This window comes from Carassius carassius, chromosome 31 (genome assembly GCF_963082965.1).
Source record: "Carassius carassius chromosome 31, fCarCar2.1, whole genome shotgun sequence".
Taxonomy (NCBI): Eukaryota; Metazoa; Chordata; class Actinopteri; order Cypriniformes; family Cyprinidae; genus Carassius; species Carassius carassius.
In genome coordinates this window covers 19,246,790-19,271,887 of record NC_081785.1, presented here as the reverse complement: position 1 = coordinate 19,271,887, position 25,098 = coordinate 19,246,790, and the positions used below count along the sequence as shown (strand labels likewise).

At 37.2% G+C, this 25,098-nt stretch overlaps 1 protein-coding gene across 1 annotated transcript in view; it reads left to right on the top strand.

The window, feature by feature from the left end:
- The first annotated feature begins 2,613 nt into the window (after positions 1 to 2,613).
- Positions 2,614 to 25,098, top strand: part of LOC132111715 (cysteine-rich motor neuron 1 protein-like) — a 127,783-nt gene continuing 105,298 nt past the window's right edge. Inside the window, exons 1-2 of the mRNA XM_059519276.1 lie at positions 2,614 to 3,633; positions 17,687 to 17,860. Of these exons, the coding sequence (XP_059375259.1) occupies positions 3,324 to 3,633; positions 17,687 to 17,860 (484 nt within the window). The 5' untranslated portion in view covers positions 2,614 to 3,323. The remainder of the gene's footprint in view (positions 3,634 to 17,686; positions 17,861 to 25,098) is intronic.

Genomic DNA, 25,098 nt, shown 5'->3' with positions numbered 1-25,098 from the left:
ATATAATAATATAATTTACTTTACTTTACTTGTGAATTTAATTTACTTTGTGTGTTTCATAACATGTTTTTGCAGCTGAGCATTTACTATGTAAAATTAAATAAAAATCTATGAAATAACAAGATGGCTCTTCTCTTCTTTCCCTTGTCCATATCTGAGAAAATAATGTAAGATGTAAGTTGTAATATTATATTTGTTGTCGTTACTGTGAATATATTTAAGAAAGCACTCCATGTTATTCATGCTACTTATTAAGGTTATTAATGGTGATATACTTTGAACAGTGCACATGTAGGCATTTTATTTCATTAAAAAAACTAATTTATCTTGAATGTAGTTACATAACCCTTTCATATTTTCAAGCAGAAGTTGTCATAGTTGGGTAAACTTCTATAGTGGTGAATGAGAGTATATGTTTAAATATATGTTTTGTCACAATAGTGTTTCTACAAGAGGGAAAAAATAGAAATAATTTGATACGATTACGATGCTGATGACCATTAATCAATTTTGATCTCTTGATTCACTATCAATTCACATGAATAGGCCTACTGTACTTACTTTTCTTGGGTTAAACTCAGTATTTTCTTGCATTAATTAATATTCACTTGTGTGTGCTTATACGAGTATCTTTTTAAAATGTATAATCTAGTGTTTGATCATGTCTAAATATTTATTTAAATGCAAAACCTAAAAATAAGTAAGCAGTTATGACCTGCAATACTCTTTTGAGCAACTAGAGTATGTATATTTATTAGAGTGGGTAAACAATGGCATTGCAAATGGAAATTATTATTTTTCTGGCCACAAAATGACTTTAATTTGCCTCTTTGCATTGAATTTAAAACCCTTTTCTCCACTTAACCTTAAATAATACACTAATTGTATTAGGCTATACATAATAATGGAAAATAGGATACAATTCATAACAAAAACGGTTGATCTGCATGTTTGTCTTCGGCGTAATAATCAATGCATGTGTGTCTCACGCACAATTCGTGAGAGTTAGCAACCCTGCTGTATCATCGTTGACACAAAAAAAGCCTTCACCTGATGAACATTTTCATCAGATTCAGTAATAATGTCCTTAATTAAATTAACACTGTTTTTGAGCAGTTAAGGTTACTAGATTTAAAATGATTTGTTTAATTCAGAATGGGTGCAATGCTAGCTCCAAACAAGATTCTATTTTTCTCAGAATTACGTTAGATGGCTAATTACAACTAACAAGCCGATAGTGAGCTAGCATCATAAGATAAAAAAAAACAACTATTGACAGACCAAGATTATAAGTGATTCTCTGATTCTAAGATAAACACTTATTCAGTAGCAATAAATTAGGTGTACCAAACAATCATAAAACAAAGAAATATTATCTTACCGTTATCGTGAGGTAAAATAATGACGAAGGATCACTCTGTCAGCCAATCACACAGCGACGTCGCGCCCGCAGTCTGTAAATTCCTTCAGAAAACAGCGTGTGGCGCACTTGAGCGTATTTTCAGATGCACATCTAATTTGAAGTAGCTTTTTATGGGAGCGGCACTTTTTACAGTCTATGGAGCGGCAGCGCAATACTTTGGTAAAAAATAGATAGATAGGGCTATGTCAAATATTGTTTCTATTTTAGTTTTAATGAAAAACCAGGGGACCCCCCAAGGTCATTTTTTTGGGCCTTATGGGGGGTCCCTTGATGCTTATGGGGGGTCCCGGACCCCCCCAGCCCCCCCTCAATTCGAACACTGGATCGTTCACAATATGACCAGGAACAAGTAATATTTATGAAAGTATATAAGGACGTTTTGTGTTCATGTTGACTTTAAATATTTACTTAACCATATAAAAATGACAAATTATATAATATTGTTGATGCTTGTTTCTAGTATAAACATGCAGGTTTATGGACACTTAGAGTACATTCAGCTGCCCAGTGTTCAATGAGTCAATGAGTGAGTTCACTGGCCACTACACATGTACAATGCCACATGAAAAAAATGTGCAAATTTTGTACCATTACAGGTACGACAGCTTATCTATGGGACAGTACTCTCAAGGGGACACCTTTGTACCTTCTCTATCCCTAAAGCTTGTATATTAGTACCTTAGAGTAATAATAAGCTATGTACCCTTAAGTTAATAATATATACTCTTATGATACTATAATGAATCCTTTAGGGGTAAAGAAGGTACAAAAACATCCCTTTGAGGGTATACTAGCCCCAAAGGACAGGCTGTTGTTCCCCCGAAGGATGTTTTTGCACTTTATTATTATTATTTATTAAAATAATAATAATGTACTAAGCCAATAAAAATTGCAATGGGCATAATATAGCAAAGGGCTTGTCCAAGACCTTGATAAGATTAAGAATTATTTTAAACCTAGGCTCCAGATTATGATCTCTGATAATATTTTGTCATATTTAGCCTACGTTTATGTTTATGTGAAGATTTGTTTTAGCATGGCTGTCTCACTGATATCATGTTTAAATATAAATACATATGTAAATAAAACTTTGTTTTTGGGAAACAATTGTAATCAAGCCATAACAATCCTTTTCACAAAACCGTACTAAAGGTCGAGATTCTTTCAAAGTTATGCGGGCCCCACATTCCACACGTGCACCTTCACCAGCGGGAACCATATCACAGAGTCCTGCGTCTGACCGCGCGTCGTGTTACTAGCATTTCCTGTGTCTCATATCTGGAAGCTACGAACTCTCCAATGGAGCGAAGTAATGCGAGATGGGAGTGGTTCCGTTATGAGGTCACGGCGAGGGAGCCGTACGCTCAGCAGCGAGCGCAAGCTGTAGACACGAGACGGACGCGATAGCTGGAAACGTTTATTCACACAGCTGAATGAATCTCAGTTGGCAACAGAAAAATAACAGGACCGCGTTTCCTTCGACAGGGAACTATTGAGAAAAATCAGGCGTTGGCTTTATATGCGCAGGACAGGCTTGCATACGAAAGACTCCAAGGAAGAAACGCGTGAGGAAAGTTTTCCTACGCGAAAACAAACTGGACGGAGCAGTGCAGAAATCGTGACGCATAAGCCATGCACTGGTTGTACAGCGTGGGATAGTTCTTCTGGTGTCGTTCGTTTGAAGGCGATGTCTTTTTGGTGGCTTTCATCAACAAAAGTTTGACGCCAGGAACGCTGTATTATTCTGTTCGACAAGAAAACGCGAAACATTTCTCGCGCTCGTCCAGGGTCGCTGTTTTCTTCTGTTATTTGTTGGTTTGGCTGGAGGATCTGTTCCTCGTCATTGTAGTTTGGGGGACAGGGGGTGGTTTGGATAACTATATTTTTTCACTTTTCCTTCATGGCCTCCTCCAGGATGTATCTTATAAAATGCATGCTGATTTCCCAACTTGTGGTGCTGATCGCGAAGAACAGTCGGGCGCTCATTTGTTTGCCCTGTGATAAGTCCAAATGCGAGGAGCCCAAGCACTGTACGGGAACCGTGGTGTTGGGGATCTGCGGCTGTTGCTCGGTTTGTGCCAAGCAGAAGAACGAGAGCTGCGGCGGCGTTTACGGTCTGTACGGGACCTGCGACCGCGGACTCCGGTGCGTGATCAGACCCCCGTTAAACGGCGGCTCCATCACGCAGTACGAGGTTGGAGTTTGTGAAGGTCTGTATACACATTTCATTTACTCTTTGAAAAGTGTTCATCGGTGTTCGTTGCTTTTATGGATCCTTATGATGGTGAAAGGAATTAAATAAATCACATCAGAATTCTGTCTCCGTCTGTATTTACTGGGGTAACTAAACCAAAGCGGATGTGTTATGGCAAGCCATTTTAACACACTGTTTCATAAAGCAGTTACATAAAGCAGTTTACTTATTTTGATTAGATGTAAGAATATGTATTCAAGTATACCTAGTCAATCAAATTCAACACCTAGAAAAGTTTTTAAATTTCATATTATTTCTAGTCATATCCCAATAGTGGCAAGTAGCCACTGTTCCACGTAGGTAGCCTACTGTTACTTCTAACAAATAACAAATCTGTGGTTCAGATATGAACTTTTCACTTCTATTCCCATTGGTGTTTACTAGTAGTAGTATAATCTATTATAGTTAGCTATCAGACATTCAAGTTTTACTATACATTATTTATTAGATGCTAGTACATATTTGTGTGACTTTAGAATAGGTATATCCCAGTTACTTACTAGTTTTGCATTCATCCCACTAGTTACAATTCTTACTAGTAAGATTACAATGTAATTCCAACTGTGTATTCCAATTGCAACAAGTTGGAATGAACGTTTTATCATCTAATTAGTAGTTACTAATAAAATGTAGTGAAATACAACAGTGGAATACATAGAAATACATACAATACACAGCTCCCTATAGAATACAACAAAATAAATTACCAGTAATGGTTAACTTGATGCTCACCTCTATATATATTGTATTTAGTAGATAGTATGTACTAGCGAAACTGAAAATCTTTCATTGTCACTATTGGAGTATTTACTTAATAGGTAGGGCTACTTACTATACACACTGCTCCGGGTGTGTGCTCACAGTGTGTGTGTGTGTTCACTGCTCTGTGTGTGTGCATTTCGGATGGGTTAAATGCAGAGCACAAATTCTGAGTATGGGTCACCATACTTGGCTGAATGTCACTTCACTTACTTGTAACATTTAATAGATTAGCTTTGAAAAAAATAATAATAAGTGTTAAAGCGGCTTGCCACAGTATCTGTCCAAATGGAAAGGAAAATAAAATAGTGTAAAGTAGGCGCTAAATTAGCGACGCAATGAGTTGTTCATGATTTTGACCTGGTTAACAGTACGTTAGCTTATCTTTGAGAGAAGACAAACTCCTGAACATTACGAGTCCACCTATTCTTATACCACCTAATTTGAGTAGAAATGAACCATTAATATGATTGTAAAGCCATTATGGAGGGGGAAGTGTCAGTGCTGTCTAGTGCACAATAACACATTTCTTCAAACATGAAGGTCGTATGGAGTGAACGAGAGGCACAGCATGTCGGTTTTCCTTTTCTAACGGACTCCGTGCTGTTTTTGTACGTGGTGCCAGCCTCGCTCTTTCGCCGAGGCTTGTTGGTTTTTCATCGGAATGTCTGCTATGCAACTTCACTTGCGCCTCAGCCAGTTTATTTGACATCGGGCCATTGAGGGACGTGCGCTTCTAATAGCCTACCTTCAGTCGTGAGGCTTTGCTTCTCATGGTGCGTTTTACTCCCCTCACCTTGATTCAGTTAACTTAATGGTGCTGTCAAGCGTTTGTCTTAGCTCGGGGACTTCTCTGTAGGGGGTTTATCTCTCTCTTAAACATTCTTTTTAAACCTGGCTTAGTATAGCCTAATTCAGTTTGCAAGGGTATTATTAAATCCTGGGTTATGAACCCCTACTCAAATGTATGTTTTCAGTTTGAAACCATATGGTCGTTTATAGATAGATGCACGTTGTTTCGCGTCATTGCCTACCTGATTAAGTATTCATGAGCTCTTGTACTGTCAAATAAACGTTCAATTACTGTTTGGTTCCTGCGTCTGAGATAAATTAATTGCAAAACGCCTTAACTGGAGCGAAGAAAAGATTATATTGTTTGTTCAAGTAGTATTTTTTGGAAACCTAGAAGAGCCAGAGCCGATTTTCCGTGACATTTCACAGATGGACAAACCTGTTTAAATCTATTTGTCCAGTAAATGTTACTGACCTCATAAATAAGCAAATGAAAAAGCAGATATTCTGCAGTAGTTGCTCAAATTTGAAAACTGTTGAAAACTGAAGTCGTTTCTATTTTCACAGTGATGTCAAATATCAGCCAATTTTTCGACCCATCACCATTTTTTAAGTCGTGTTTCTGCTCCTGAAGAAAGAATCAAAGCCATAAATCTTAACTGAAACTTTGCAGACCGTGTAAACTAATAAACCTTGTAAACAACTACCAGAATATGTTATCATCTCAGGACAATTGCCCTAGAGATCTAAAAACTGGCACAGCAATGATCAAAACTGTCATATTAACTATTTAGACAGACTTCGAACAGACAATGTATCAGTGTACTTTTTCTCTGAAGAGTCCCATTGCTTGTTAGGCCTAGTCCAAGTTGGAACAAGACTTGGTCGGAGGACAGAGGACATGCAATGTCATGGGTCAGGTTTCAGCATGGCTGGCTATGAAAATTGAAGAGGTCTCGACCATTTGACATGTAACTGCCGGGTTGACATCTGCTGTAATTCAGCCAAGAAAACATTGCTGCATTGAGTGCCACAGCTACGGCTGTCAGATAAATGAGTCAGATGAGAGAGCACAGAGAATGCCAGTATAGGCCATGTCCTCCTCACCTCCTAACAAACTAAGACCTCAGAGGGTCTTAGCAGTGAATTAGTTTCTAAAGTACATCTGCTGTGGACTGTGTCTGCCATGAGACATCAAAGATTTGTTCCGGCCTTTAAAGGAGAAGTTCACCCAAAAATGAAAATTCTGTCATCATTATTCATCATTGTGTTATTACAAACCTGTATGAATTGCTTCCCTTTTTCTGGGTAACACAAAAGGTACATTTCTGGAGAATATCCTGGCCGTGATTTCAGTTAAATTAGACTGATTGACAACTAGGCTGTCAGCCTTCAAAAAAGACCAGTAATGTGGCTCGTATCAGTTTTCTGAAGCTGAATAGACAAGATTTGAAGTTATATTATCATTATTAGTTATATAATTAATATAATTACTTTTGTGTTTCACAGAAGAAATAAATACATTCATTTAGGTGACACAGTGGGTGAGTAAATAACAAAATTTTCATTTTTGGGTGAACTGTTCCTTTAAATTGAGCACCACAGCACAGTGGTTAGAGGTGAAAACAACAAAAGCCTTTTTCTGTTCGAACTGACCGTACACTTCACATCCAAGTCCATAAATTCCTGTGCATTCCAAAGCATGAGATTACTTTGGACAGGCTGTTTACAGTGAACACATACATTCAATATGATGGTCTTGAAATGCCCTGCAGGCTTCTCTGGAGATGGGCTTACCAGGCACATCACATAGAACACCCAGGGGGTTTAGTGTCAGGACCTTCCAGGTGAGCTTTCCCTGGGAAGTGAAGTATGATGTCTTGCTTCTCTATTCAGAGAAAGCAGTCAGCGGTCCCTGTGTGAAGCTGTTTTACATCCACTGTTATACTTAACATAAATTATTTATTTGTTGGTTTGGCTGGAGGATCCGTTCCCCTAAAAATTATTTTTCAAGAGACATTCCAAATCGCATATGTTTAAAATCTATGAAACGCATTGATTATTTATGGTTTACTGTGGTTTTCTTGTAGAACTGCTTTATAGGTTTTGTTGACATTCATATGTTTTCTGATGATTCTAACCGATTTTACTAGTGTTAGAAAAAAAATGTGCCTTGTAAAGCACAGATTGAACTATTTTTATGAAGCCTGTCAACGGAAGACCTAGTATGGAGCCAGAAATCAACATCTAAATTGAACTTGATGGATCTGGAAATATAAAGACTTTGCATGCTGCTTTTTAGGGATGCTTTATGTATATATATATGTATATATATATGTGTGTGTGTGTGTGTGTGTGTGTGTATATATATGTATATTTTACTAATTAAAAAAGAAATAAAAAAATTCTTACTTTTTCAGATAACATAGTTGGTTCTATAGCAGTTTTAAATATACATCTGTCATATTGTATGCTGTAATATGTTGAAATGTGTGTACAATTTGTTTGTAGAATTTTTACATAAATTTGTGCCTACATATTTACTCTTACAACCAATATATAATCGCCATTGGCTAGTAAATAGTATGTATATATATATATTACATATATATATATATATGATTTCAATCATCTTATCTTTGTAAAATGGAACAGCTTTTTTAAATCTTAGCTTCTTAATCAGTCAGTCAAGCATTGTATTATGGTATTAACACTATTTAATGATATAACTTTAGTGATTAGAACTAAAACTTGAAAACCATGTATGAATGCATATTTGTCATTTTAACTGAACTTTAGACCGGTGGTGATGCTTAAAATATTTTTGGTCATTGAGGGTTTCGGTAAAAAAAAAAAAAAAATAGTAATAGATCATATTAATTATTATTAAAAGATAATACTACTACTAATTCTACTACCTTACTAATTTACAATGCACTATGGATTGATGGGCTGCTGGGTTCATGAATATTAATCACGTTGTCTTTGTTCGGTCGAACTGATTTGCTGAAATCAAAACAGGGACGGTAATAGATGAGCACCAGCCAATGAAATTGCCATTTGTGCATTAGCTCCGCCCACTACCGGAGAAACCGGCATATCTTCTGCTTGTTCGAAAAGGTTGAATAATTCTAATTGAACTCCATTATTTTGACAGGAAAATATATATCTGTGCTAATCTTATAATAGCCTCGAACACACACACTGGCGAGTAAAATCTAAGAATTTATTAGGCAATGGCTAACAATAGACATAATTTAGTCACCCAGAGTAAAATTTAGTCGCATATGCGAGTGATTTACTCGCAATGGAGAGGGTTGTCTTAGTTTTAGTTTTGTTGTTGTTGTTGTTTTAACATTGGAAATTACATTTACCTTGCTCTAGTTCTGTTGTGCTGTAAGAAAATAATTTGTTCATCTCTGCGGCTGACATCCTTCTACATGACAACATGGTTGAAATTTCTGACATACTCGAGTTGACCATTTATGCTGCAATATATTTTCTGAAGCTTCACCTTGTCCACCCATCTGGAATTGGAGCCCTGAGCTTGACAGTGTTAATATAGCACAGGGCTCAAATCATAATCTTCTGGACTAAGAGAAAAGCAGTGGTTTTTATCATTGAAATGGCTTCATACTGGGAAGAATGAAACTTGATTATACACAATCTGTTTGCAAAGAACACCTGGAGAATGAAGCGTGCCTGCCCTTATTAATGTCATCCATACAAACCCTGGACTCTGCCTGCTAACAAAGCAGCTCCACATTGGCCGTAATCACTGTCAGATGGAGTGCTTTTTGTCTAAGGCAATCCTCTGCCAAAACACTAAATGAGCCATCTAAATAAAGGTTATGTGATGATTGGCTAAACATAATACCATTTATGATACAAGTAAACTATGAAGATAATCCGAGTTAGAGAGATAGCAACAGTTCCAAACATTTTAACATGTATATATTTTTTATATAGATTATTTTTCATCAATAGCAGGCAGAGTTTTGTTATTAAAAAAGAAATGAGCTATCCCAGCCCAGATGTCAGAAAGTAACACAAAAGTAACGTAATGAATTACTTTCCATAAATTTAACTACTGTAAGAAGCACAATTAATTATTTTTTATCAAGCATACATTTACATTACATTTACATTTATTCATTTAGCAGACGCTTTTATCCAAAGTGACTTACAGATGAGGACAGTGGAAGCAATCAAAAACAACAAAAAGAGCAATGATATATAAGTGCTATAACAAGTCTCAGTTAGGTTAACACAGTACACCTAGCATGGGATTTTAAATAATATAATAAATAAAAAGAAAACAGATAGAATAGAAAAGAATAGAGCAAGCTAGTGTTAGAGATCTTTACGCACACACACACACACACACACACACACACACACACAATTGCATAATAAATGAAAAGAAAATAGAATACAAAAAGATTAGAAAGGTAGTTGGATTTTAAGTATAAACTGCTAGCAGGTGTACTTAGAATTTGCAGAACAGATTTGACTAGATTTTTTTTATTTATTTTTAAAGACCATTAGGGTGGTGGTGACCTGCAAAGGTTGTAATTATGCTAGGATGGTCGTCAGGGTGTTGCTATTAGGTTGCAAGGATCTTCTACATGGTTCATTCCTTCAAGATGTTCCAAACCTTCTCCTGTTTCATTTGCTAAACCCAAAAGGAGATATTCTGAAGAATGAACCAGTTGTTTCTGCAACAATTGAAGCTTCCAAGCTTTAAAAAGAATGCAAAAGCATTGTAAATATGTCATAATAATGTTTTACATGAAATGTGTGCTATATTCCAAGTTTTCTGAAAAACAGACTGAAATTAAAGTCATTATTTATTGATATTCTTCCCCTCCAGTGAGCTATTAACTGACGGATCGTAGAGTTAGTGAATTGAACAAACTCAATATCTGGATGACCGTTTTGAAGCTCTAGTCCCCATTCTTTGTAATTGCCTGGAATAAAAGACCAGAACAGTAATACAGGTTTAAAGTAACATGGAGAGGCTGAGTAAATTATGAACTAGAGACTAGAGTAGACTAGACTAGAGATCTAAATCAGGTGACTATTTTGAAGCTTTAGTCCCTATTCATTCTGCAATAAAAGTCTTTTATGCTTTCACTTTTCCTTAATCCCTCCCTGTTGTAGCCAGTATTATTCTAAATAATGTCTGAAACTTTGTATGAGTGTTTGGAATAACATGGTGAGGGTGTGTAAATGGTGACAACATTTTTGTTTGAAATATTTCTTCAAAGCAGAGCATTGCTGCCAGTTCACGTCTTTGCCTATGTTTTTCATTTTTTCACAAAAAGGCAGAGTGCAAGCAGGCTGAAATTTGTTGAGAGAAACCGCATGTCTGGTATAGTCAGTGAAGACAAGCAGAAATGTGTGCCCCCGCTTGGCAGCCTCCCTGAAGTCTCTCTTCAGCTCCTCGGAGTAGTAAGTGTCCTCAGGGAGTGCTGCGTAGGGGCCGGCAGGACTTTTCAGGGTTATAATTCAGAGACTGAAAAGTTGGTGTCACAAAGGGAACAATGAACAGATGACACAGATTTTAGTCATTTTTACAAAAAAAACAAAAAGTCCTCTATTGCTGAAGTCAACTCTGAATTGGCTTTGCAGCCCATTCACTTCTATAATGTAACATATTTCTGCTTGAACTGGGATATTCAATGAGGAAAAAGGAGCAGGAATTCACTGGATTGTGAAAGTGGGCAATACGTACATATACAAAAAGAGTTAGCTCTACACCTAATAACTATTTCAGCTCAATGTCATGAGAAAACATAGTTATTTTATATGTTGGTCATTTCTTATGAATGTGTACAACGTGACTCGTACAAAAATTTGGGATAAAATGTAAGCATAAAATTAATTTCAGAATCTCACCTTAAATCAAACCATTATTGGGTTGTAAGCATATCGTAAAAAAAAAATGTATGACTGAGATATATTTTAGTCACCAAATTGCCATGAGAGTTTGTTGGCTATTTTTACTTTTTGTTTTTATCCAGTGCAATAAATGGCTTAAATTGTTTTTATTATTTATACATTTATTATTTTATATCATGAAATAATAGATTATAGAGCTTAGATCGGGCCCAACAAATCAAGCCGGACCCTACCCGAGCCCGAGCACATATATATATGCGTGCCGCATTTAATGCACGAGACAAAGCCAACACATATGTTGTCACTCCCCACCACTAGTTTAAAATGTTTCCATACCTCCGATTTTCCTCCAAACTTGCTCAAAGTTAATTCTCCTGTTTTCATTTTTTTCTTTTCTTCTTCAAGCTCCATGTTGCACTTAAGCTACTGAATAGTACAGCACGCACAGCAGGTGTGATGCGTCACGCATGCGAGACTGCGAGTGGACGAGACGCTGCGCATGACACGTGACGTGCTTTATAAAGGGCCCAACCCGACCCAGCCTGAGGACGGTGGCGGGAAATATGCTGAGCTCAGGCAGAGAATCTAAGCTCTAATACATTATTTGTAATTTGTTATTTAATACATTATTTTAGTGTCTTCTAATATATATCAGTATTATTTGCCTTTTTTCCGACAGAGTAATTAATTGGTTTAGTTGCAAATTAGTAAGCATCTCTTGCTTCAGGAAGGACTCCTGCCTTGATAACAACTAGGTGCCACTGCAAAGTACAGCAGGGAGGCCATGTATCAGCCAGCAGAGGATGAGCAGCGATTTGATATCATGCCTTGATATCAGCAAAACAACACTTTTCACTGTGTTTGTTTATGAAGAACCGCTGTGTTTAATGTAGGCTCATTTTATTCTTCCAGTTTTTGTGATTTCATAAGCTTTTTTTTTGTGAGCTTGTTTTAGCTGCCTCTTCATCTACCAGACAGTCTATATTAGATATTGTGAGAGAATGGTGTTTTCTCTTAGTACAAGGTTATAATACAAATACTGAGTTGAATGGAATTCCGTAGATATTGTAATAAGAGCAGTCACACTTTCTAAAACTGTTATTGCTATAACACATCTCTGACTATATTAATCTTTTGCAGGCTTCGAACAGTGTGAAGATATTTTAAAATTTGCATGAAGTGGAAATTCACTGTCTATTTTCTTAATGATTTAATATAATTATTTTTGAGCTCGTTATTTAATCAAAATATCACAACTCATCCTTCCAGGAAAATTACAGACTTCTCTCTTGTGACTTCCTGTATTGGTCGGTCTTCACCAATAATTTAAGTCTGCTTAAATCCTGCCCTTATTTTACATTCAACCCCAAGCTTTTAATTCAGATCTGCCTTCATGTAATGAGCAAATGATAAATGAAATCAAGCCACTGCATTGCTTTTTTTTTTTTTTGATTACCTATGTGCACAAATGTACGTCATGGTACAGAAAAAAAAAGGTAACGCTTTAGATTAGAGAACACTTTTGCTATTAACTAAGAGTTTTTCCCTCATTAAGCTCATAATTTGCTGCTTATTAATAGTAAGGTAGTTGTTAAGTTTAAGGTTTGGGTTGGGTTAAAGGATCTAGAATATGGTCATGCAGAATAAGCCATTAATATATGACTAATACGTACTAATAAACAGCTTTTAAGACAGTAATATGCATGCTAATAAGCAATTAGTCAATATAGTAAGAACTGGTCCTTAAAGTGTTTTCAAAAAATCTGTCACTACTTCCATTACATCACGACTTAAAAGGATTTTTTGTCTGGTTTTAGTGAATGTAAAGTCTCTAAGATGGTTCTTACAAATCTAAAACAGTTTTAGATTTGTGACTTAAGTATAGTAATCCTGCTGTAAAGTTGTGTCCGACTGATTGTATTTTCAAAACATACATTGACGCCTTCACAATGTTGTAATATCCAGTGGGAAATTACGTTTTATAATGTTTTGGGGCGTGTCAATTACAGACTTATGATAGGGGTAAATTAGTCATGATAGAAGTTATAATTGTCAATCTTTGTTCTATAATTACATTGTAGGTTTATCAACTTAGCATAATAACTGACTGTGATTAATTATATTAAAATGATTGAATATGGAAAAAACTCCAGACTACATCTTTGGTCCTACATGATAAAAACTAAAGCCACAAATGGCGTTTTAAAAAAAAACCTGAACCTGCTTTTAACTGAAAGCATCCGTGATAACTAAGCTTACATTTATTATGAAAATACAACAAACAATATTGTTGTGATGTCGGTTTAATGACTTAGTAATGTCTATTTAATGATTACTATAATTTAATTAGATTAATCAATGAGCATATCGTTTAATTAGTGTGATTAACTTTTTAATTGATTTACACTTGTAGTATGCATTTTGCATACTGAATAAGGCTAAATACTGCTCATGTAGGTGGTTGGATTGGCATTTCTCTCTCAACATCATTGTGCATGGCAGCATAAGAATGATAAAAAAAAACATAGTCAACCAACATGCATTATGCATATTTGCACTTCATTTTGTTGCATTAGCACTAAAAACATTGTGTTTCTCAGAAAGTTAAAAAGAGAAAGAAATATGAAAGTGTGTTAGTTTTTCTCTAACTGAAATCACTTAAATGCACATAACGTCATAATTATGATTTCTAAACTCATAAGTGGGAACTTCCCAGGAGGTCTTCAAGGCGGTGCTGTATGTGAACATGCCAGGCTCAAACCCGGTGTGTGGGTCTGACTGCCACAGCGTGTTTATCATTTGACAGGACACTCAACCCTCCACGCCCAGCTAAACGACCCAGAGCTGGTCTGGAGAGCCATGCTTAGTTACTGAAGAATCAGCTGTTGACAGCAGCTATTTGGGGACTTCACCCCTGTGGATTTGGTGAAAACAACAAGCGTAGGGGCTTTGAAACATCAGCTTCCAGTCCTTGATTGTTACAAGATCACAGGCTTACACATACTCACAGTCCCCTATAGACAGCCATAGTGATAGGTTTGTGTTCTTTCAGGGTGTTGTGCCGTACAGCTGTAATCACACCCATCATATGCAGATGACCGAAACACTGCAACACAAGTGTGCAACTATGCAACAGTAACTAAACACATGACTGACCCTTCAACAAACAGACATGGGTTAGGTGAGAGAAGAGTGACTTGACTTGTTTATCCTCAGAGTATTTAATTTAACACACCAATGGGGCTGAGAAGTTATGGATAAAAAAAAGTCATATTGTAGATTATGTTGTAAGTTTGCTAAATCAAATTGTAGGTTGCTCGGCAGTACAAGGGCAGGATTCTGCAAAAACGGTTCTGGTTTAACAGCCGAATTGCTCATATATGTGCAAGGCCCATTATTTATTGGCAATTCATTCACACAGGCAGCATTTTTCAGAGAACAAAAGACACAAATTACATGCATGCTGATGGTGCTTACTATGCACTAAGGGGTGGTGGATGTATATGGGAATAAATCAGTGTTTTGGACTGATTCATTGAAACTCAGCTTGTCATTTATGTTACTGAGGTCTGTCATAGAAAATTAATGGCCTTAGGAAATGTACTAAAATAATTATCATAGTGTTTTTTATGGGTAAGTATTAATTTAATAATATAATATATAATGAAATTATATATATATGCCTCTGACGTTGTCTGTGGTTCAGCAAATTCCTTGACACGTCTGTGTGTGGTGGCTCTTGATGCCTTGACCCCAGCCTCAGTCCATTCCTTGTGAAGTTCACTCAAATTCTTGAATCAATTTTGCTTGACAATCCTCATAAGGCTGCGGTTCTCTCAATTGGTTGTGCATCTTTTCCTTCCACACTTTTTCCTTCCACTCAACTTTCTGTTAACATGCTTTGATACAGCACTCTGTGAACACCCAGCTTCTTTGGAAATGAATGTTTGTGGCTTGCTCTCCTTGTGAAGGGTGTCAAATGATTGTCTTCTGGACAGATCAGCAGTCTTCCCATGATTGTGTAGCCTAGTGAACCAAACTGAGAAACCATATTGAAGGCTCAGGAAACCTTTGCAGGAGTTTTGAGTTGATTAGCTAATTGGCATGTAGCCATATTCTAATTTGTTGAATTGGTGGGTTTTGGTTAAACGTGACCCAAAATCATCACAATTAAAAGAACCAAAGACTTAAACTACTTCAGTCTGTGTGCATTGAATTCATTGAATTTATTTAATTCATGAATTTCACAATTTGAGTTGAATTACTGAAATAAATTAACTTTTCCACGACATTCTAATTTATTGAAATGCACACGTGTGTGTGTGTGTGTATATATATATATATATATATATATATATATATATATATATATATATATACAGTCATGGCCAAAAATATTGGCACCCTTGGTAAATATGATCAAAAATGGCTGTGAAAATTCATTTGCATTGTTAATCCTTTTGATTTTTTATAAAGAAAATTCACAAAAATGTATCTTTTCATTGGATCATATGAATTTAAAATGAAGGGGAAATATCATTATGAAATGAATGTTTTTTCTCAAATACTTGTCGGACACAATTATTGGCACCCCTAGAAATTCTTATGAGATCTAATATCGAAAATAGAAAATATCTCTTAAGTATATTCCCATTCATATTCACAATTTTGAGCACTCCAGCATGATTATAAACATGAAATCGTCCAGCTCTGGCTTCCTGTTTCACATAAATATAAAGGGGAAGGAAAACAAAGCCCAAATTCCCTTAATCATCCATCACAATGAGAAAAACCAAAGAATATATTTCTGATGTGCAGCAAAAGATAGTTGAGCTTTCCACCATCAGGGCAATAATTAAGAATTTCCAACCAACAGAAAATGTTACGAAACTGCCTGGAAGAGGATGTGTCTCTATATCGTCCTAATGCATGGTTAGGAGGGTAAGTTTGAGTGGCTAAAGACTCTCCAAGGGTCACAGCTGGAGAATTGCAGAAAATAGTTGAGTTTCTGGTTCAGAAAACCTTAAAAAAATGTAAAACGGAACCTACATCAACAAGTGTCTTTTTTTGGAGGGTTACAAGAAAAATACTCCTAGCACATAAAACAAAAAACTCCAGCATATTCAGTTATCAGCCATGACTGTAACTTTAAATGGGAATGACTTCTATGATCAGATGAAACTAAAAAAAATGAGCTTTTTAGCAGCAAACACTCAAGATGGGTTTGGTGAACACAGAGGAAAAAAAGTACCCCATGTGTACAATTAAATATACTGCTGAATTTTTTATGTTGTGGGCCTTTATTTCTGCTGGAGGTCCTGGACATCTTGTTTAAACACATGGCATCTTTGATTCTATCAAATACCAACAGATAAAAAATCAAAAAGTGACTGACTCTGTTAGAAATCTTATAATGGGCCATGTTTGGATCTTCCAACCGCACAATGAGCCAAACACAAACCTCAAAAACGACACAGAAATGGGTCACTGAGCTCAAAACCAAGCTTCTGCTATAGCCATTCCAGTCCTCTGACCTGAACCCTGTAGAAAATGAGAGGAGTGAACTGAAGAGGAGAAGCACCAACATGAAGCTGGGAATCTAAAGGGTCTGGAGTGATTCTGGATGAAGGAATGGTCTCTGATATCTTGTCAGGTGTTCTCTAACCTCATCAGGCATTATAGGAGATAATTTACACCTGTTAAACTGGCAAATGGAGGTTTCAAAAAGTATAGAATAAAAGGGTGCCATTAATTGTGGCCAATGTGTATTAGTGAAAAACATTTATTTCATAATGATATTTCACCCCCATTTTAATTTTTTATTATCTAATGAAAGGATACATTTTTGTGAATTTTTAAAATAAGAAATCAAAAGTATTAACAATGCAAATGAATTTTCACAGCCTTTTTTATCATATTTACCAAGGGTGCCAATCATTTCTTATTTTATATATAAAATTATCAGTTCAATATACGTATTCAATATATCAGCAACCCCTGGTATTCATCCATCTTGAGTGTGTTCATCCTTCCCAAGCACACAAACATGCATGTGCGCAGATAAGGTGAACAAACAGTGGGCTGAAATACCAGCGCTTGTATCAGCAATGTGCATTTGCACTGAAAATAAGACTTCATAATGTTGCTGGCAGATAGAAGCATCTTTGGGGTCAGGTCATTCTTATTTTGAAAATGTGCTGCTCTCTGCCACCATTTATCTTTCGTTTAAGTAGTGAGAGTCTAGGAACGTAGGAACTGTATAATCCTTTATAACAAGACTATATTTCTCTCTTACTTCCGTTATTCCCGATACCCCTTGAACCTCAAATGCACATGTAATTGTCCATGTGCTCCTCTTTAGCATTCAGTAGCCTCATTACTTCGGCATTGCCAGACCTGTTGGCTTTGGGGTACCTGCAGTTTTAATGATACTGTGAAAATGTATCGGGATGATTCTGAAACCTGGTTACTTTGTTTGATATGGTAATTTATTAATATGAATTTCTGTTTCTGTGGTGTCTTCATTGATATGTGTCTCTTTCATTTTCGCTTAGATGAAAACTGGGATGACGACCAGCTCTTGGGCTTTGAGCCATGCAATGAAAACCTGGTTACGGGCTGTAACATCATTGATGGGAAGTGTGAATGTGACAGTGTACGAACATGCAACAACCCATTTGAGTTCGCTAGCCAGGAAGCCTGTCAGACAGCCCTGCAGAAGATTGAAGGTACCTCTTATTTTTCCATTATTATTATTTTTCTCTCTCTGTCTACTTCTAGTATAAAGCTTGTACCTGCCTGCGCATATCTTTCTGTAGTAGACATAATGTCATCATGATGTTTAATGCATTCTTGATGGGTTTCATCTTTAAAATATGTGTTTGAACTCTCGATAGCATGAGTTTGTGAGCATACTAGAAAAAAGGTTTTATGAGTCTCTATATAATTGTTGCAAGGTAAAACTAGCATAGTATTAAATATAGCACAAATTTTATGCATTCTTCTGCCATGCATTCTTTTTAATTATCTATAATTAGCTTTGTTAATAAGATTCCTCATTAGTTTTGAGAGTATCCAAAAATAATCAGTGTTAATTTTTGGCATCATTGAAGGGATGATTTAACCTGTGAACTAATTTAAATGAATGCATATTAATAAAACTGAGAATGTCAGTGACAGTCAATGCAGTTTCTTTTTTTTTGTGCAAATATGCAGTAGGTTATTTCCCAAGCTATTTTTGTGTACTAGTTCAAACTTCACCTTAAGTTAAAACCCCTAACAAATACTTGTTTAGTAATGGTTAGTAACGTAACCTCTGTTCCCTAAAATAAAGGAACGAGCGTTGTGTTTAACATGCTTACAGGCAAACTCCTGTTTACTCTGATACTGAAGCCTGATATGTTCACATTCGTATAACTGCACGAACAAAGGGCGTTTCAACCTGCCAAAAGGGGAGGAGCTGACTGATATAAGTCAGCTCAGAATGCCGTTCGTCAGAATCTTTTCTCCTCAGAAACGAAAAGGTTGTTTTTTGCCAAATGACCGGTTAGCCATAAGAGCAAGATTTGCAGAGATGGCTGCCACATAAACTTTGTGTGTGGAAGGGGTGCACCGCTTATCCAACAGCTCTTGCAGAAAGGTTAACACTCATGACATGCCACAGGAGGACAGGTCTTTTATCTTTGCAGCACAACAGTCAGAAAAGACTGACCATTTAAGGGCATAGAGGAGTCACATAAACAGGGATGTAGCCTCCAAAATTGTATTAGTCACACCTGTGGGGAGCTGTAAAGGTTTCCATTGAGGTGCCAAACATGAAGGCTCCACAGCTCAGGCCGGGCGGGGATGGTAAATCATGCCTCTTGCTTGAGAGAGGAGGTCTGTCCTCAATGGTAGCAGATGAATCATAGCAGATGAATCAACTCTGGAAACCACATCTGATTCCTTTTGAGTGTGGCCACCAGGAGGAAAAAGCATCTGACTTCCCTGACCCATCTAATGTGAGGAAGCAGGGCATCCAGGGGGAAGGCACACAAGAAAGCACTGAGCCATTCGTGGGCCAGGGCATCTCGCTGCTTCTAAAAGTAAATTTGGCAATGAAAGTTGTCTTCTGAGGCAAAGTGGTCTACCTCTGCCCTCCCAAAGACAGACCCTTTTTAGGGCTATAAAAACTGCCATCATCTCGAGGCATTTGATACACAAACTTTTCTCCAGGTTTGACCAGGAGCCAAACGCCAGTCTGCCCCATTACTGCGCTCCCCAACCCTAGTTGGAGGCATCTGTCATGACAACCTTCCTTCTGGAGGTCAGTTCCAGTTGGACACCTGACTAAAAGAGGTGAGCAGTTTCCAAGGGGCCACAGCTCTGATGCAGCTGTGGGTTACCCTGAGATAAAAACAAGCACCAAGAGTGGGACAGTACATGGGCTTTGAGCCAATATTGGAGGGACCACATGTGAAGCAGGCCCAGAAGAATCACAGAAGAAGTGGTTGACATAAGTCCGAGCATCATCTGAAAAAACTCTGAGGAAATTTAAAGTCCTGAGTTTGAATGGCGTTACTAGCCACTGAATTGTCAGGAAGCGTTCTGGCGTGATCCATGCCCGCATATGGGCTGAATCAATAATGGTCCCCAGGAAGATGACTCGCTGGCTATAAAAAAGACAGCTCTTGGATAAGTGATGTTTAGCCCAAGCTGCTCCATTTGGCAGAGTAACAGCATATATATATATATATATATATATATATATATATATATATATATATATATATATATATATATATATATATATATATATATATATATATATATATATTTGGACTATAAGTCGCACCTGAGTATAAGTCGCATCAGTCCAAAACTACGTCATGATGAGGAAAAAAAACATATATAAGTCGCACTGGATTATAAGTCGCATTTATTTAGAACCAAGCACCAAGAGAAAACATTACCGTCTTCAGCCGCGAGAGGGCGCTCTATGCTGCTCATTGGTAGACTACAGGAGCACTGAGAAGTATAGAGCGCCCTCTCGCGGCTGGAGATGGTAATGTTTTCTCTTGGTTCATTTCTCTCGGTTCATGTCAAATTAATTTTGATAAATAAGTCGCTAGGTACCTAGGCGATTCATGATGCAGATTCCCATCTATCTGAATTACAGGATTGCTACGCCACCCCTTCGAATGCAAATCTCAAGCAGTATGTGATAAGGGGCTATTTGTATGAGAAATTAAGGGTCGTTCAGATCCACCAATAAGAATCAGTCCCTGGGGCATATCTGTGCGAGGATCTGTTTCAAAGTAAGCATCTTGAACATCCATTTCATAAGCGCATAATTCAGATCCCTGACATCAAGAATGGGCCTGAGCCCACTATCTTTTTTGATAATAAGGAAGTAGGGGCTGTGAAAGCCTGACTTTCTGTTCGCCAGAGGAACCATTTCCACAGCTCCTTTTGCAAACAGAGTTTGTACTCATATGAGCATCGTTGTCTTCTACCGAAATTTGAATAATACCTCTGATGTGAGGCAGCCTGCAAGACAAATTGTAGTGAGAAACCTCATTCTATGAAGCTGGAGCAGTTAAGCAGGAAGTGGTTCATACCTGTGACAACTTCTGAGATGCAGTAAAGATCTTGCAAATCTGCCAGGCAAATGGTTAGAGGTGCTTGCCATACCCTTTTCTTCAGCACCATCAACAGAGATGAGGGCTACAAATCAGATCACTCTCTGCACTGGCCTGTGATAATTCACTGGGGAGAAGGGTGTCAGGATACTCTACGGAGCATGCCCAGTCCTCCTGTCTGAATCTGTCAGTGATATGAAATCAACATTTACATTTACAAGTCCAGGTTACAACTCTGACCATTAGGCCATGACTGCAGATCCTCATGAGACAAAACACAAACAAGTGGATCAAGGTACTACGAGCAGAGTGAAATCACACAGGACCTGTTTTGTCCTCCAATGCAGCTGGGAACGAAGAAAAGAGAGAGTGGGAGGCAATGAGAGCAGTCTTTATCAGTGTGCGCAGCCTCAGTGTGGATGTGGCCCAGGCTAGCAGCACGCTCACTGTGCCCATGTGAAGCACTTGCGGCATGACATTTGCAACAACGTTGAAGGAAATTTGCTCTTATGCTCACTGGATGGCTACAGGGGAAGGCATGCTTGGTGTTCTTCCTCTCCAAGGGCTCTTCTAAGGCAAGTGGCAGGCTGAGCTTCTTGCTCCAGCTTCTTTCTTCAGAGCCCAGCAAGGAGATGATCTTCAATGGAGAAAAAGTCTGACGAATGCCGCTCTCAGCCAACTTAGCACATTACACAAACATGAACAAATCAGGCTTCAGTATCAGAGTAAACAGGAGTTTCCCTATAACCCCTTATTTACACTGCACGTGTCTGTGGATTGTTACGGCTCAGACGCGGCCACAGGCTGATCGCTGCCACTCTATACAATGTTTGTGTTTACACCAGCTGTGCCACAGCATGTTTCATAAATGTCCCAGAAGTGGCTTTCCACACTGCTTCGCTAAAGATTTTTGATGGACATCAAAAGCCGCACAGTATATACAAAACAAAAGTAAAAAAAAATCTTGTCAATTTCAAAATATACACCCTGTACAGACTCCCTATCTTATTTCACAGCACTATATCCTTGTCAGGATGCTAGAAATGGTATGTGATATAAAGAGACAAGATAATTGATGATGTACAGCTGTGTATCTTTTATCCTTGTTGTTCTTTTAAGTGTATAAACTTAGTCGTAGTCTAAAGCAAAACGGTCGGACATAGCAAAAAACACAACAATAAACACAATTAAAACATTTTGACAACTTACCCATTATAGAACACATAAAATCAAGGAAAACAACGTAGGACAGGAAAATCACATGGTCTCGCGAATCCTGTCACTTCACTTCAGAAATGCTCCTGGTGTGAGTTGGCACTGCTTAGAGGTGGGACAATACCTCGTAAGAGCTGTTACACACTGTTTTTTTTACAAGGTTGTTTGTTCTAATTCCCTTTCTTTTATAAAGGGTAGGGTAGCAAAAGAGGCAATTTGCTTATTTGATAGTTTTTTTTAGAAGCCTGTGATTAAACAAACAAACAAGCTAATTTACAAAAGGCAGATAAGGCTACTTTTAAAGCTATCAGAATGCAAATGCTGCATTAAAAAATGCAATCCCTGATAGATACTTGCTTGCATTCTCTAAACCTTCCTGTGCATTGAATCTGAGCTGGTGGCACACTGGCAATTAAACATAAAAATACATGGTTGTTATCACAACAGTCCTAGCAACAGGTGCAGGGCCTTGTTGTTTTATTGCAGCAGGTGTGCTTTTCGTCATCCTTGAAGCAGGCGGTGGCTATTTTTGAAGGTTTACCCCGTTTTTTTTCACTAATAGGTCCTTGTCATGTTGTTTTGACTAGTGTTTCAGAGTTGTTTCAGTTGTCACTTGTTTATTGTGATGTTGTGTCTAGTCTGGGATGTTGTTTTGCTTGTCTATTTGTAGAGTTGTCAATTTGCTTGAAATGTTTTGTCTAATAGGTACTTATTTCTCTTGATGAGTAGCTTGCTGTTGCTGTCTATAAAACAGGCAAATAATCTCAGACTTACACTCAGCAAAACCCTGCTCAAAAAAAAAAAATATATATATATATATATATATATATATCAAAGAGAGTTGATGGTGTGCTCTTTTGACTTGGACCACCCTGGCAACACATTAAGAGCCACAGAAATGCAACCCCATACCAATTGGAAACAAAATTTCAGCAAAATGATATTACATTTCTCGTTGCAAGTTTTAAAGTGAAATGCCCAGAGAGTGGCACTAAAAATGTGTTCAATGTGACAAGATTCTAGATCAAGTTCAGTGCTGTAACAGGTGCGCTACCAAGCTATTTTACTATGCTATAAAAGCAATATATATGAAGCTGGTTATGTGATGCAAACATCAAAATGTAATAGTTTACAAATCATGCACTATGATAAAAGTGTTTTGAGGTCATAACATAGTATGTCAAAAGTACCGCCCAAAAAATGACTTTATTACTCAATAATTTACCTCATAATCATAAAAAGGAAAAAGGAATAAAAGTTGTTGGTATTTTACTGCCAATAATGTTAATTGCAGCTTGAAACTTTAGTGAATTTTATTTATAGGTATGTTTTTGCTTAAATTATGCCTATGTTGCAGAAATGGCCAAAAAACTACTTGGAACAACTTTTCACCCATTACATTTGCACAGGCAATCAGCACTCAAAATTTTTCTTATTCATTATATATTTATTATACATATATTATGTTTGTTTTAGTGTTTTTAGTGCTTTATATCTGAAGATTTGTCAGTTTTAATGCAATCACGGGAGTCAAAAGTCATTTGTTTTGCTTATGCTAGTCCAATTAAATCAGTTTTTACAGAACGTGTAGAGACACTACCCACCTAGTTGGTGTACATAATACACTTTTTGTTGCTTGAGAACATGATGCAATTTCTGGCTGTTCCGTAAAGTTGTTTTTTTCTCCAATCTCCTCATACATCTGTTTGCGTTCGGTGCTATGAGGAGCGTGGGCCAAAGCACATGTTTTGCAGTGTTGTAATGGTTTGCGCTCAGCAGTTGTCATTTGCATAAGAAAAACATTACTGTCGTTATTCATCAACCAGGCCATCTTTTGTCTCTAGAGTCAGCAGACATTGTAAGATTTTATTGATTTTACATGAAACAATTGGTTCTGTCACACAGAAGTGGAGTCATCATTGTAATATGATTAAATTCTATCTTGTACCTCCAGTTCCACTATTCTCTTTGCTCTGCTGGTGGAGGGAAGAGAAAGAAGTGTATTTAAACAACTGCACGTGCAACCGAATCAGAATCACCTGAAATATGGGCTTGTTCTTCGAGGTCATTCACCCTATTCAGCCCGATGGAAAAATGTCTTCCTCGTGAGGGAATGTTTTGTGTTTACGGGATGCTGGCTGACACAAGGGCGAATGCTAAATAGATAAGTGCTATTGATATTATCAGTAGTGCATCGCAACATGCACAATTTTGAACAGTGCTTTAATCTCTTGGATTTCTTCAGTACTGTGAGGAGTGGGGTCTTTTGAAAGAATAGTAAAGATTGATAATGCCATCACAGTGTCCTCTTCAAGGTTCTCTAATGACATCCATATTCTCTGCTACCGTTGGTACTACAGGAAATCAATCCCCAATAAAACCGTAATAATATGTTGACCTTTGGTGTCAAAGTAGATTTTCTCTCTGGGTAAAAAAAAAATAAATATTCCAGAGCAGTAAATCATCCCCAGACCTGATGGAAAGATGTTAGTTTTTGTATCCTGCTTCATCTGTTATTTTAGTATGATCTGTTTTAAATAAACCAAGTCCTAAATTGCACATAAAAAAGCAAGGGCGGTTCTTAGCAAGAATAATTAAAGAAATGGTAAAACGATTGATCTTTGAGGTTCTGAGACACTGGTCAAGGTTCTCAGAATTAATTAGTCACGTCCATTTGCTTGAGAAGTTAATATTTAAACTATGACATAATTTAGTCCCTCACAGAATATGTGCCCCTTGGTTATTTTCACATTTAAAAATAATAAAATATGATGATATAAAATATGTCACTGACAAATAGATTTTCCCATATTCAAGTAAGTGAAAGTGACATACAGCCAAGTATGGTAACTAGGGCTGAAACGATTCCTCGAGTAACTTGAGTAACTCGATTACAAAAAATTACCGAGGCAAATTCCTCTGCCTCGAAGCCTCTTTATATAATTTATTTTAAATTTCACGTCAGGTTCTTTCGCAATGATTTTTTTTTATGTGACACAACGCGTTTACGTCACCCACAAAGCGGAAGGAGACACAAGCGCTAATCGCATACTGCAAGGACTCAGCAGTGTTTTGATTTGAGGGCGCGGGCAAACGTTAAGAGAACGTCGTGGCATGTGTCCATTGCAAGA